Genomic DNA, 14,975 nt, shown 5'->3' on the forward strand with positions numbered 1-14,975 from the left:
CCTATATAAGGACTTGAGACAGGAAGAAGCCATGGGACTTATAAAACAAGAACAGTAGTAGCATATGAAAAATGGAGTCAAACGAACCACAGCAAAACATTAACAATTCAGTGCCAATTTCAAAATTTTATTCAGAGCTTGCTCTATACCTAAGAAAAGAAGCATTTTATTTCATCCTGTACCATGGCTTTGGTTCCTGGGACCCTGAATCCAGGCTAATACTATTAGCATTATAATTTATGGACTGGCATGAGAACCTAATCCCACTTGTAAAATTTTAGATACTATGCTATGTTACAAACAACTGACTTAAAATGAACTTGTAGAATGTAAGTCACATATAAAATCTAAATACCCACAGTCCAATCTTAGATGTGATGCATAACTAACCAATTTAGCTCATGTGAAAACTGGTAAATTTCATCACAAAAATAATATATTTTTAAAAGTTAACTATATAAAGGAACATAGAAGTTTCTTTTTATGTCAAATGACTAAATTAAAGTTTCTTAAAATTATTTAGTTCACAGTGTGGCTATATTTTTGTAACAGGACAATTTATAATCATTTTTATAAGTACAGAATTACTATAAAATTTGAGGCTTGCAAATATGAATGTGAAGTAAAAACCTACTGCAGGATCTTGGTTTTTATTTAAACAGCTAATCATAATGGGCATTTAAACACATCAGAAAAAGAAAATTAAACAACACTGATGAAAAGAAGCACTTTAAGACTTAATACAAACCCTAACTTACCTGTAAATGGATCAGACAAACTGGTATTCCCAAGTCCCAACGTTTGACCTTTTGTGTTATCAATAATAAATTTTGCCACTTGATCCAAAAACATGGGATTCAAATCATTCTTCTGCAAGAAGTTGTATGCAGTTAACCAGGGATCATCACTGATGTTATATGGCAATTTATAGGATGGTCCACCTTCATTGACATCAATTGAGAAAACATAATCAAATTCCTTTAATAGGAATATAAAAAGGAGATGATTACTAACTTGTATGTTCATACGTATTAATGACATATATAACACAGATTTTATGCGTTCTTTACTTTAATAATTATAGTACTTAAACTTTCTCCAAAGTGCATTGTTAAAATCTTCACTTGGGATATCATAACAGCAACTACTTGAGTGTGCTGCATGCAACATTAGCATTTCACTGCGGATGGAGGAGGGGGAAAGATTATGACGACATTAATTCTGAGGCCAAAGGGGTTTCCAATTGGCTGATCTCAAGGCCAAAAGTATTAACTGTTACCAGGCTCACCAAAACATTCTGGCATTGCAAGCACTCCCCTCAGGGTCCCCTCTGCCTTTACAAGTTAAATATAGGCATGCAGCATTACATTAGATGAAAGGTGGCACAGAAGCCCCTAATCCAAAATGGTTGGAGACAGCTTATATATGGTTACTACTAAAAGATAAATAATGCCGAATCTGTCTGTGAAATGCAGTCCAACCTACATGGAAAGAGATTCTTAAAAAATCTAATTCAAGACAGGGAAAAGAGAATTTCCCCATAGAAATATATTTTTAAATGTTAATACATGAAGAAAATTGTATTAGCATGGAGAAAGGGAAAAGAAAACCTTTAATAATTTGTTGAATACTTTAAGATAAAGACATTTAGAAAGTAGAAGTCAACATACTTTCCCTTCATATAAAACTTTTCCAGATGTTTGCTGATTAGCACCAGATGAGCCAACAACATCACCAATTTTTATCCACCTCCCTTCACTAACACTCCACTGATAGGCTTCGACTCTCTCCCCATCTCTGATTAGACGTGTCTGTCCTTCTCTAGAACCTTAAAATAAAAATTTTGAGAATCAAATATAGAATGGAAAAATAAAATTCAAAAACATTTAGATAGAAAATTGTTAACATTAAAGTTTATCCATAAAAGAGAATGTGTATTTTGGTTTAGTAGAAAATTTTATGAAACTAAATATTATTTTAAAATGTACTGGAAAGTGGTTAAAGGAAACTATTAAATAAAGAAAGGTTAAAAAATTTGATTCTAGAAAACAGCTAGCCCATCAAAATTAGAACAAGTTTTAATACTATCTTCTGACAACACTTTCATTCCCCCAGTAGAGTCTCCATTCTTCTAGCTTTTCAGGCCCAAAAGTATCAAGTCTGATTTCTCATTCTTGCAGCCACATAACCAATCCTTTAGCAAATTCTATTAGCTGTCTTTAAATATATCTAGAAAACTATTTCTCCCCACTAACCCCAGTGATACCTGTGGTATAAGCCACCATTATTTCTCAGCTGGAATTATTCAACGGCCTCCTACTACTGCCCTGGGGTCCCCGGCAGTCTATATACAATCCAGCAACCACAGAAATTCTTGTAAAAGTTTAAGGAGCTCCTGACACATTTCAGCTGGAGACCCTTCAATGACTTCCCAACTCACCCCTGATAAAAGACTATGTCACTGGAGTGGTGTACAAGGCCAAACATAATCTGCCTCTCCCATCCTCTCTGACCTCACCTTCCACTCCTCCTTCCCTCATCCCACCATCCTACTTCAGCCATGGAGTCTTTGCACTAGCTATTTATTCTGCCTCTAACATTCTTCACACAGGTGCAAGATTTGCTCCCTTGCCTCCTTAAAGACTTGACTGAATGTCAAGTTCTCAGCAAAGCCTGCAGTGGGAAAGACCCTGATGTGCTCCAGAGTCATGCTCCTATTCCATAGAGTCTAGCTGTGGCTGTCAGGTCAGAGACTACTCTATTCAGCCCCCTTGCTTCTTGCCTTCCCCCGGGGTTACACACTGAGTATACACTCAGTGGTATCTGGGTGGGTGTGATACAGGCCTATTCTAGGCCTTTTCCATCATTGTCTACCCTCTCTTTTACCGTTTGATGGCTGACAGTCTATAAGCAAGGAACTTTTGACATCAAATGTTGAAGATGGTGCTTTCCATCAGCCTGGGTCCCCGTGACCCCGAAGAGCAAAATTATTCTACAAACATGCTCCCGCATACTCTGCCATCAAACAAACTTTAAATGTGCAATAAAGTTTTCTTGTTAAGCCACTGATATTTCAAGGTTTATCTGTTACAGCAGCTAGTGCTATCCTATTACACATTTCCTGACCACTTTATTTAAAATAAAACAGCCACAACCCTGGCCTTATTTCTCCCATAGTACTTTACTTATTACCCGACATCTATATTTACTTTTTAATTATCTGTCTCCTCATGTAGAATATAAATTTGTGAGAACAGAGATTTTTGTATCTTTTGTTATCTGTTGTATTCCCAGATCCTAGAAAAACGCCTGGCACACATTAGGCACTTCGTAAATATTTCTTGTATGTATATACATAATGACAAAAAGACTACATTTTGTAAAGAATTGTAAAAATATCAAAACATGGTATTAATGAAGCAGTTCTCAAAGTTTTAGTTTCAAATCTCTTTATAGTCATAAAAGTTATTCAGAAGCCCAAAGATTGTCTTTTAATATGGGTTGTATCAACTAATTTATTGGATTTGAAATGAAAAATGAGAATATATTTACTTCCTGGAAAACAATAATAGATCCACTACATAATGAATAAACATTTTAATAAAAAATAAGTTTCTTTTTAGAAATTCAGTGAAAAGACTGGCATTGTTTTCCATTTTTGTAAATCTCTTTACTGTCCCTCCTAATAGAAGACGCCTGGATTTACCATACCTGCCTGTGCATTCAATCTGTTGTTCTGGTTGAAGTATATAAAGAAAAAAAAAAGTTAAAAAAGGGAAGACTAGCTTAACAGCCTTTTCAGAAAAAATATGGATATTGTGCAAATAGTAGGTCCTTAAAGGGTACAATTTAGAATCTGAAACCATACCAATGACTTTGTCATGCTCTATTAAACTAAAATCCATTGGTCTCTCTTACACTTTGAACAAGTCTTTTACCCATTCACGATTTTATAACACCATGAACTGGCATTTGGAAAATATTGATTAAATGAATTATGCAGATCGTCCACATGTTTACACATTTTATTATTTAATATAAAAAAATCACACTGTTGCTCTGGCCAGTTTGCTCAGTGGTTGGAGTGTCAGCCTGCAGACCTAAGGGTCGTGGGTTCCGTTCCCGATCAGGAGCATGTACCTCAGTTGCAGGTTCCCCAGCCCTGGTAGGAGTGTGTGTGGGAGGCAGCCAGTCAATGTGTCTGTGTCTGTGTCTCTCATCTCCCCTTCCTCCCACACTTCCACTCTCCAGAAATCAATGGAATGTCCTTGGGTGAGATTTAAAAAAAAAAAAAGATCACACTGTTAATAGCACAACTGATATCATTAGAACAGTCTTGTAAGCATTAGAAAACTATAAAACTCCTGGTGTGGAGTTACAAATTTTCTAAAATTTCAATTCACACTAGAAAGTATGAATTTTATTTTTGGCAACAACTATCATCAGTTGTTTCCCTTAAAGTGACAAGCTCAGTTTGTTCATTTTTAAAAAATGCCTGCCAAATACCCAAGCCTGAATAACTAGTCGATTTGTGAAATAAAAATGGCATTCCATGAGAAAAGCAAATAGTTCAGCCTGCAACGTGAATGACTGCACAAATACTGATCTCCCAGATCACGGAAACTTTGGTGCACTACATGTGTAATTTACACTCTGTCACCCAGAATATTTTTTTAAATTTACTAAAGGGGTGAAGATGTAATAAAATGTTTAATGCTCCATTAAAGGACATTTGAAGGCAGATGGCTTTTTTTTTTTTTAAAACTACAACAGTATGTTGGTGAAGAACACAACTACCAGGCAGTCTGATGCAACTGCCTTGATTTGTGTACTAGGGAGCCAGCAGTTTTACCCACCAGTGACGTCTACACTAAATGACTAGCAAAACAACCCTTTTCCCTATCACTTTAATCACTCCAAAGTTTTGGAATAACTGCTAACAGTTTTTACTACTAGATAACACGGACATATTTACCAGGTTCATGCAGATGTTCCCTCCCAGGAAGCTGCTCCGCATTAATGTTCCCTAAATCACCAGTTTTGGGATCAATGGTTGCCTGAGAGAGTTCCTTTTCAAAAGCCTTGATTTCTTCAGCACTCGCTGTCCGATCCGCTGATTCTGTAAACACTCTAATGATACCATCACTATAAAGAAAAACTGATTTTAAGTCATTGCCATAGTGTATCAACATTATCACACCTGAATGATCTGAAGCAAAAATAATCCTTGTGAACATGAGAAATGTTACTATGTATTTATTGCTGAGTATTGCACTATGCTGACTTGAGCACACACTGCCCTCTAGTAAAGCAATGTATAGGGTAAAAAAGACGGGAAGCCCTAGCTGGGTAGCTCAGTTGATTTGAGCATCATCCCAATACTTGTTGGTTGTGGATTTGATCCCCTGCCAGGGCACATGCAAGAATCAACCAATGAATGCATAAATAAGAGGAACAACAAATCAATGTTTCTCTCTCTTTCCCTTCCTCTCTCTTTAAAAATCAATCAATGAGAAAAAGTACTATATTAAAAAAAAAAAAAAAAAGACTAGGGAAAAGTTATTGGCAAAGGTCAGAGAAGTATGTATTTAACATAAATTTTAATTCCAAGTTATATATTTACCATCATAAAAATTTGGAGATAAAGTGTATGCTTTAAAAGTCATATTACTTAGGTATTACGATATACAAAGGGTAGTGGGTGGGTTTACTTTATTCTAGGTAGGAATACCCAACATAGGACTTAGTAGGTAGCAGATGCTCAATATCTGTTCCTCAGGGAAACATGGAGTCAGCCTTTCACATGCCATTAACCAGCAGTATAACCCCAAATCAAAGGGGTTGGTCTAGAAGGCACTTTTGGTCCTAACCTCTAATCTCAGAAAAATGACTTCATTTCCATGATTTCTCAATTCTAAATTTTGGGGTGGGGAGGCAAGTTAGCCACTTTCAAATGTACTAATCCTACCTAATTCTACAGAAAATTTTGTTTCTTGCATAACCTTCCACGAACAGCAATTTCAGCCTTTCAATTCGTTTATTTTTCTTCAACTGTTATGCCAACTATTTTTGTTCAGTACCAGAATCGTGCATGCGGTTTTTCCAATTCACCCGAAATTCCTCGTGGCTTATCTCTGTGCACTCTAATGCCCACCACAGTCCCAGACACATATTATTTATTGATTGACTAGAAAATACCTTGCACCAACCATGTCACCACTGTCTAGCACACAGCAGCACCATAAAGAGTGATTTTCCCAGACTTTCCAGATAACTTTAAATACACTAAGGAGTGGGAAAACTAAGCCAACAAATCAACTGCTGGCACAGAGAGAAAGAAAAACACTTCCACTTTAAAGGCCCTCTCTCCCTTACTGCTTTTTCTTCTTGCTTTCAATGTCAGAGTGGTCTATAATCCTTCATCCATTGTTACCTCTTATTTCTCTTCTATCATTTTCTACCAAAATCTGATGGTAAAGTTACTAAGAACATCTTTTAAACCAAATCCAAAAGCTTTTCCAACTTTCCATCCTTAATCCCTCATGTACTATTGACACTGATCACTCTCTCCCTCCAAAATCTCTCCTTTACTATCCCTGAATTTCAACATCTGGATTTCTTTTTCCATTTTACCTACAGGCTTATCTTTATCTACCCACAGTATATCACAAGATTCAGTCTTTAGTTTTTTGCTCCTCCCCTATTATGCTCCTCCCTCAGAGAAAGGTGGTCCATCACTTGACTTTTTTGTGCAAATCTTTATATTTTCAACTAGAAGCCCGGTGCACGAAATTCGTGCACGGCGGGGGGTTGTCCCTCAGCCCAGCCTGTACCCTCTCACAATCCAGGACTGCTGGCTCCCAACTGCTTGCCTGCCTGCCTTCCTGATTGCCCCTAACCGCTTCTGCCTGCCAGCCTGATCACCCCCTAACCACTCCGCTGCCAGCCTGGTTGATGCTTAACTGCTCCCCTGCCAGCCTGTTTGCCCCCAACTTCCCTCCTCTGCCAGCCTGGTCACCCCTAACTGCCCTCTCCTGCAGGGTTGATCACCTCCAACTGCCCTCCCTTGCAGGCCTGAACCCTCACAACTGCCCTCCCTTGCAGGCCGGGTGCCTCCCAACTGCCCTCTCCTGCTGGCCATCTTGTGGTGGCCATCTTGTGTCCACATGGGGGCAGGATCTTTGACCACATGGAGGCAGCTATATTGTGTGTTGCAGTGATGATCAATCTGTATATTACTCTTTTATTTGATAGGATAGAGGCCTGGTACAGGGGTGGGGGCCAGCTGGTTTGCCCTGAAGGATGTCCCGGATCAGGGTGGGGTTCCCTTGGGGCGTGGGGCGGCCTGAGCGAGGTGCCTGTGGTGGTTTGCAGGCCGGCCACGCACCCTGACAACCCAAGAGGAGGCCCTGGTATCTGGAATTTATTTTCCTTCTACAATTGAAACTTTGTAGCCTGGAATGGAGCCAAGCCTGCTGTTCCCTCCGGGGTGGCAGCCATTTCTGTGGCAGTTAATTCACCTTCTACAATTGAAACTTTGTAGCCTTAAGCGGGTGAGCCCGGCCAGGGTGTGCGAAAGCTTTGCTTCCCCTGTTGCCGCCGGCAACCCTGGCCTGCTCTCTCAAGCTCCATTCTGCCGCCATTTGTTTGAATTTGTTTACCTTCTATAATTGAAACTTTGTAGCTTGAGTGGAGGCTTAGGCCTGCAACGGCTATGGAAAGCTTGGCTTCCTCTGTTACCTGGGAAACCTTGCTCTCTGTGGCTGTAGCCATCTTGGATTGGGGTTAATTTGCATACTTGCCCTGATTGGCTGGTGGGCGTGGCTTGGCTGGTAGGCGTGGCTTATGTAGCAGAGTGATGGTTAATTTGCATATTACCATTTTATTAGAGAGGATGTCAGTTGTTAGGCTCCTGTCCAGCTGCCCATGATGCACTGGCATGAATGTGGCTGATCACCACTTGGGCCTCACAACCATCACCTACTGCACCAATCCAGTTCTCCCTTGTCCCCATTGTCCTTAACGATACTTCCAATCACCAAAAGTTTGCCTCTCTTATCCAGTACCATGAAGGGGGCAATATTTCATAACTTCACACCTTTAATACTGCAACTGCTTTCTAATTGGCTTTCCTTCCCATTGTTAACATCAATTAAATAAAACATCCATATTTAAAAATTCACAAGTCCTGCTTTAATCATCTTTTTGTTCAAGAGCTATAACCCTTTAACCCCAAGCACTGAATCTGTAAGTAAGCCCCATCTTACTACCTATTATCCACTTTTCCCGAGCATTAGACCTCCACCATTTTCCTTTATCTCCTAAGACATCACTTTCATTCCCATGCTACATCTTTACTTACAGTTTCTTTTGTTAAAAATTCTCATTTCCCTTCTTATTCATTATCTTTCAAAATCCCATCTACATTTCTTCTCCAGAAAGTTTTCCCAGACCAATCTCTACCTTTGTTGACTTCTTTTGCATTCAGAGTTTCAACTGAACAACTTATAGAACAATACTGACATCATAAATCCAGCATCATTAGTGTGAAAGCTGTTATGCCAACTACTTTTGTTCAGTACCAGAATCGTGCATATGGTCTCTCCAATTCACCTGAAATTCCTTGTGGCCTATCTCTGTGCATTCTAATGCCCACCACAGTCCTAGACACATATTGTTTATTGATTGACTAGAAAATAAATACCTCGCACCAACCACAATGTCACCATTGTCTAGCACACAGCAGCACCATATAGACTGAGCTGGAAGTCGGATTGTTTGAGCACATTCTCCATTTTTCCAGACTCTCAGAGATCTGTCTTCTGCTGTTGTCACAAAATCTAAAATTGATAAATACAGAAAAAACTAGGTTGAATAAATACAATTAAGTACATGTATATATACCATCTTTCTAGACAGGTTTTTTTTTTTAACTCTAAAGTAAATAATAGTTTTAGATTCTATGTATTTGTCACTTTTATACAACTAAAAAACAGGTTTTTATATATTTTTTATCTTACATACTAAATACCAATAAATTACGTAAAGCCTTTCCTCAGATACTTAAGAACTTTTCACAACCATCAAATGTAAAATAATATAAATATGATATCATTTTCTCCTTTAGGAAAAAATATGAAGTCACTAAATCACTCAAGTTACAGTTAGTAAATTGATTTAGGTGATCAGTTCTCCTTCTCTCACCTTAAGAATTTGACGGAACTAAGGTTAATACAAAATTTTAAATACATGATATAAAATAATCTTACCTTTACAATTTGGAAAGATAGATATGCTATAAATATAATTTGTATGTCCAAAATAGACTTCGAGACACTCTCCAGTGATTTGCCACCTTCTAACACTGGCATCATTTGCACATGAAAGAAATTCTGTTTCACTCAAAATTGCCAAACCTCTTACACAGTCTTCATGCCCTGTTTAAAAAAATTATGTCAATCAATAAAATAGATTTGGGTGATGGCTCTATGTATTTCAAAAACAATGCAAAACACATCAGTGAATAGTAAAGCGTGATTTCAAATTTGAAAAATTCAATTTTCAGTAGAAAAGTCTGGTAACCAAAATTTATATTTCAGATTTGGCCATATCTTTTTTTTTACCAGTCTTGGGAAGTTATTTTATATTCATCACATCTTCTCCAAATTCTTTCTTCAAACCTTCCAGAAACAGAATTTTGATCTCCACAACTCTCCTTTTTTACCTGACAGTTCAACTTTTCTTCCCCAGTAACAAGATTAATTCATAACATACACAATATTCAAATATAACAGAAAACATAACAACGAATAAATATCCCTTAAGTTTCTTACCATACAATACTGAAATATTTATAAAACACCAGAGAAAATTTAAAACTAAGATTACAAAAGACTGTAATTACTTAAAGTTTGAAATATTAAATCCATCAAAGAAAAGTAAACTTTATAAAAATATGCAAAAATAGATTGAGAGAGATTACTTTCTCCAAAACAAGATTAGTGGCAAAGCTAAAACAGGAATTCAAGTTTCCGGATTTATTATCCTACCTCTTTTAAAAAAAAAAATTATATTTTAATCCTCACCCGAGGACACACTTAGAGAAAAGGAAGGGAGAGCTAAAAACATTGATCAGCTGCCTTCCATACATGCCTCAACCAGGGATTGAGCCTGCAACCCAGGTATATGCTCTGACTGGGAACTGAAGCGGCCGCCCAGCCCAAAGAGTCACTGGAGACTTTGGTTAAATTAAATAGTTAAAATCACTATGCTCTCTAAAAAAAAATCAGTAATACATATCCTTGGGTGAGGATTAAAAAAAAAAAAAAAAGATGTGGGTGGTGTTTTTCAACCACCACTTTCAAGGTTCTAAACCAGGGGTCCTCAAACTTTTTAAACAGGGGGCCAGTTCACTGTCCCTCAGACCGTTGGAGGGCCGGACTACAGTTTAAAAAAAACTATAAACAAATTCCTATGCACACTGCACATATCTTATTTTGAAGTAAAAAAACAAAACGGCAAAAATACCCGCATGTGGCCCGCGGGCCGTAGTTTGAGGACGCCTGTTCTAAACCTTTGAGAAAGAGACCATCTGAGTAAATATGAAGCAATGAGATTATAAAAGTTGTCTACTCTGTATTACCTGAAAAAGTCCTCTCACATCTTCCAGCTTTCCACAGTTTAATAGTCTTGTCTGCTGATCCAGTTAACATTAAGCCCTGTTCAGGTAGGATCTTTACAGCCCAGACTGCAGCTGTATGACCCTGAAAGAAAAATGGATATTAATTTAAGTTGCTACTGAGTCACCGTACTTAATTATTATCTAGCACATTCACACAGAACTACTGTACCTGTAAGGTCATCATGCATTTGTCATTCAGCCAGACTTTAGCAGTGGTGTCCCATGAGCCACTAAGTAATGTCCCAAATTTTCCAGATGAAAGACTACAAACTAAAGGAAAAAAAAAAAGGCATTCACATAGAAAAAGTTCAATCTTGTTAGTTATTAAAGCATTGCAATTTAAAAAACACAGGGATAGTATATTAGCCAAATAAGGCTTAACTCAATGGAGATGCAGAAGTGTGCACTGATCAAGACTGTTGTCAGACTGCCTGATGCAAGTACTAGAGATGACACTTCTGAGCTGTCTGATCACAGGGATATACTCAACCTCAGGTTCCTCGTCTGGAAATGAGGGAAGAGGATTAAGTGGGTTGCACAATCTAAGAAACCACATAAGGCAATGATTTTGAAATGCTGTTTATATAGATATTTAGAGTCACTCTATGACAAAAAAACTGGAACTAAGTGTTCAATAGTAATGTAATGGTTAAGTAAATGTTTTATTGATGTAAAATTATACAGGCTAAAAATTATAAATGAAGAGTCATCTAAAAACATGGAAACAAAGAAAGACAGAATTGTGATTAAAAATGGCAGATTGTCTGCAGTAATGCTATAAATGGTATTAATCTACAAGGCCAAATAAGATTGAAACTAGTATAACTGCCTTAGCCAAATGGAGGAAGGTTATAATTTAAACACCCACAAGAGGAACTCAGGAGCAGAGTGACAGGGTACTACAACTATGAGGCTCAGTATGCAGCCACTGTTGGTTCCATGAAGGATGGGGCTAAGCAAAGGACTTGAAAAGTGAGAAGAGTGATTCACAGTCTGCACACAACACAGTGAAGCACTAGATCTCTCCTCTCAGCCTGCAGTGTCAGGACAGTGCACCCTCACTCACTGCAGGAGATGGAGATTTATTCTCTGGTCACAGGAGCCAATTTAAAGGGTTCCAATGGTCAAATGTGGGACAATTTGAGGGGGAAAAGATTTTAGGGAGCCAAGTTATTTTGAAACCCAGTAAAAGAAGTGGGAGACGGGACAAGAAAAGCATTTAACCTGGCTTCTCTGTATAAAATTCTCACATGGTAACCAAAGAGTTGATGTGGAAAAGTTCTATATAGAAAAATGCTAGTTATTAAATGCAGAAATAATGACAGAATTAGAGTACAGTCATCTTGAAAATATTAATGAAATACTGGATCTATACAATGATCATCAATAGGTGCTAAAAAGCTGATGGAAATTTTATAATGAATGGATGTACAACACAAGAACCTACTGATCAATCTCAACATCACAAAAAAAGATATTATGTTCCTCTTGATGGATGTGTTAAATACCCAATACTTTTTATAAAGTGTTCTTGCCAAAAACTTGAATATGCATCTGTTCAAGCTTCTAGATTTAAATAATAGCTTACAAGTCATATAGAAGATTGAGGAACATGTTAAAGGGAACAAAAAGGCTCTAATCAGCAAAATTCAGATTGCTGGACATTCTACAGGTAAAATAAGCTGGTTTCCAATGGAGAGGGAAAAAGGAAACAAATTGACAGACTGAAAGACATGTGAACCTTGTTTGGGTCACAAGTTAAACAAACTGTAAAAAAACATTTATGAGACAACTGGGAAATGTAAGCATTCACTGGATATTTGATAAGAAATGAGATTTTGCCTGGCCACCCTACTTTTGTATATAATGAAGATTTCTATAAGAAAGTAAAAAAAAAAATCTGTATCACTCTGTATTGAAGATTTCACATACATACACACAAAAACATTTTATAAACTTAATGAAATTAAGTTTAAAGTACTTATGGGCCAAACTATTTGCTTACAGATGTTCCAAACTATTCTAGATACATTAAAAATAAGTACACATACTTAATTGCTTAAGCATATCATTTTACTACAAAGAGCTGCTAAGCCATACACAAATTCAGGAATTTCAGAATCAGAAATAGTATACACAAATCACAGAAAATGATATTCAAAAGTATTTCTCTTCAATGATACCAGAGCTATAAACACATCCGTTTTTGCTGTATAAATAGACATAATAGTCAGAAGATTAAAAAATACTGTTTTCTTCAGTGAATTCCTTGCACAAAATAGCCGAAAATCCAAAATCACAAGTGTATCAAAATTATACAGCCTATACCTTTTATAACTGAAAATTTTAGTCTTTTTAAAAAATATTTTTTGATTGATTTCAGAGAAAGGGAGATATAAAATGATGAGAATCATCCATCAGCTGCCTCCTGCACGCCCCCTTCTGGGGATCGAGCCAGCAAGCTGGGCACATGCCCTGACCAGAAATCAAACCATGACCTCCTAGTTCATAGGTCTACACTCAACCATTGAGCCACATTGGTTGGGCTGAACACTTTACTTTTTATTTATTTTATATATATATATATATATATGTTTATTGATTTTTTACAGAGAGGAAGGGAGAGGGAAAGTTAGAAACATCGATGAGAGAGAAACATCGATCAGATGCCTCCTGCACACCCCCCACTGGGAATGTGCCCGCAACCAAGGCATGTGCCCTTGACCGGAATCGAACCTGGGACCCTTCAGTCCGCAGGCCGACACTCTATCCACTGAGCCAAACCAGTTTCGGCAACACTTTACTTTTTAAATACACATACACAGGGGTGGACAAAAAGTAGGTTTACAGTTGTGAGTATGGGAAACAGTTTAATCATGTATTATTATTTATTAATTACTGTACTATTTGTATTACCACTGTAAACCTACTTTTGTCCACCCCTGTGTAAGCACAATAAACTTTACTAATAATAACAGTAAATCTGTGACAGAAGTTATAAAACAAAATTCTGATCCAAAAAAGGTTTTTACTACCAAGCCTATTAGCAATAGGTTAACAAACATAAGAAAAAAAAAAAAAAAAAAAAAAACAGGAAAAAAATTATCTGTAAATTTTACTTTCAAAAGAATATATATATTTTTTCCGAATAGAAACACACCAAAGCACTATACTCACCAGCATTTTTGTGACCTTTTAGAATGTAAAGTGGTGCTGGGCTCTCCAGTGAAAAAATGCAAATATTATGGTCATTTCCTCCAGTGGCGATTAGTCCATGAGGATATGCGTCACTTGAAGGTATGATGCACACGCAAGATACAAAATTGGAGTGGCCACTCATACAGTGCATTTCTGTGAAGCCCCTGTTAGGACTAGAAAGACATGATAATAAATAAGACATACATTTGTTCTCTAACATAGCCTAGAACACAGTTGTCAAAGTACTCATTTTCATTTAGTGTCTAGGTTGAACTTTACAGAGTGCACACTATTTCAAGTATCTATTGTTTTAAATTAAATATTAAATAGCTAATATATATCAGCTACTACAAAGATTTATATTACCTTTGGAAAAGTTTAATTAGGTTTTCATTAATAACAGTATGTTAACTAACAGGAAGAACAAGGAAGGAAAGAGAGGGTAACAAATATATTAAGTTGCTTTCCTCATCCTCCGTTTTCATTTCTACTTATCAGTAATTGTTACCGTGAGAAATCCGTGGTGAAGTGAAACATTCATGCAATTAGGATAATGGAACCCACTATCAATAAGCCTTAAACACTGAGGACATTTTCACACTATGAAACATAACATATGTATCTAAATAGAATATCAATCATTCTCAATATGCAAACTATAGGAACTAATACAGCTATGTATAAATGACTGCTCTAGGGACACAGCACATCAACTCGCTGGGGATTAGAAAGATTACCAATTTGTTCCACACTTAGTCACTTAGCATCACTGCCTTGCATAACAAGTCTAACAACAGATTATGATATACTACATGGAAGTTGGTTAGTTACTGAGAGGGATATAAAGAATTATATATCTGACTCAAGCTAAATCAAGGAGTTTGCAGTCTAGTTGAAAGAGATGAGATATACATAAAGAGATTAAGACTCCTGAGTAAAGACTGAACACCCTCATCCATTTTCACTCCCTTCCCAAACACCACTAAAACAGTGTGTGTGTGTAGGCAAATAATGCTGCTAGTTTTTGAGGCTTTTGGGCATTCATGGGTAAATTGGTTCTCTACTTTCCCTGCCGCCTGCCTAGAACTCATTTTTC

At 37.1% G+C, this 14,975-nt stretch overlaps 1 protein-coding gene across 1 annotated transcript in view; it reads right to left on the reverse strand.

Moving 5' to 3' along the window:
* The window catches only part of PLAA (phospholipase A2 activating protein), a 36,610-nt gene that overhangs the window by 13,351 nt on the left and 8,284 nt on the right, over positions 1 to 14,975 (reverse strand). Inside the window, exons 2-9 of the mRNA XM_079790096.1 lie at positions 13,859 to 14,052; positions 10,851 to 10,951; positions 10,643 to 10,763; positions 9,270 to 9,437; positions 8,705 to 8,840; positions 4,976 to 5,145; positions 1,671 to 1,828; positions 759 to 978 (exon numbers count right to left, since the gene is read on the reverse strand). Coding sequence (XP_079646222.1) covers positions 759 to 978; positions 1,671 to 1,828; positions 4,976 to 5,145; positions 8,705 to 8,840; positions 9,270 to 9,437; positions 10,643 to 10,763; positions 10,851 to 10,951; positions 13,859 to 14,052 — 1,268 coding nt within the window. The remainder of the gene's footprint in view (positions 1 to 758; positions 979 to 1,670; positions 1,829 to 4,975; positions 5,146 to 8,704; positions 8,841 to 9,269; positions 9,438 to 10,642; positions 10,764 to 10,850; positions 10,952 to 13,858; positions 14,053 to 14,975) is intronic.

Source organism: Cnephaeus nilssonii (genome assembly GCF_951640355.1).
Source record: "Cnephaeus nilssonii genome assembly, chromosome: 14".
Classification (NCBI taxonomy): domain Eukaryota; kingdom Metazoa; phylum Chordata; class Mammalia; order Chiroptera; family Vespertilionidae; genus Cnephaeus; species Cnephaeus nilssonii.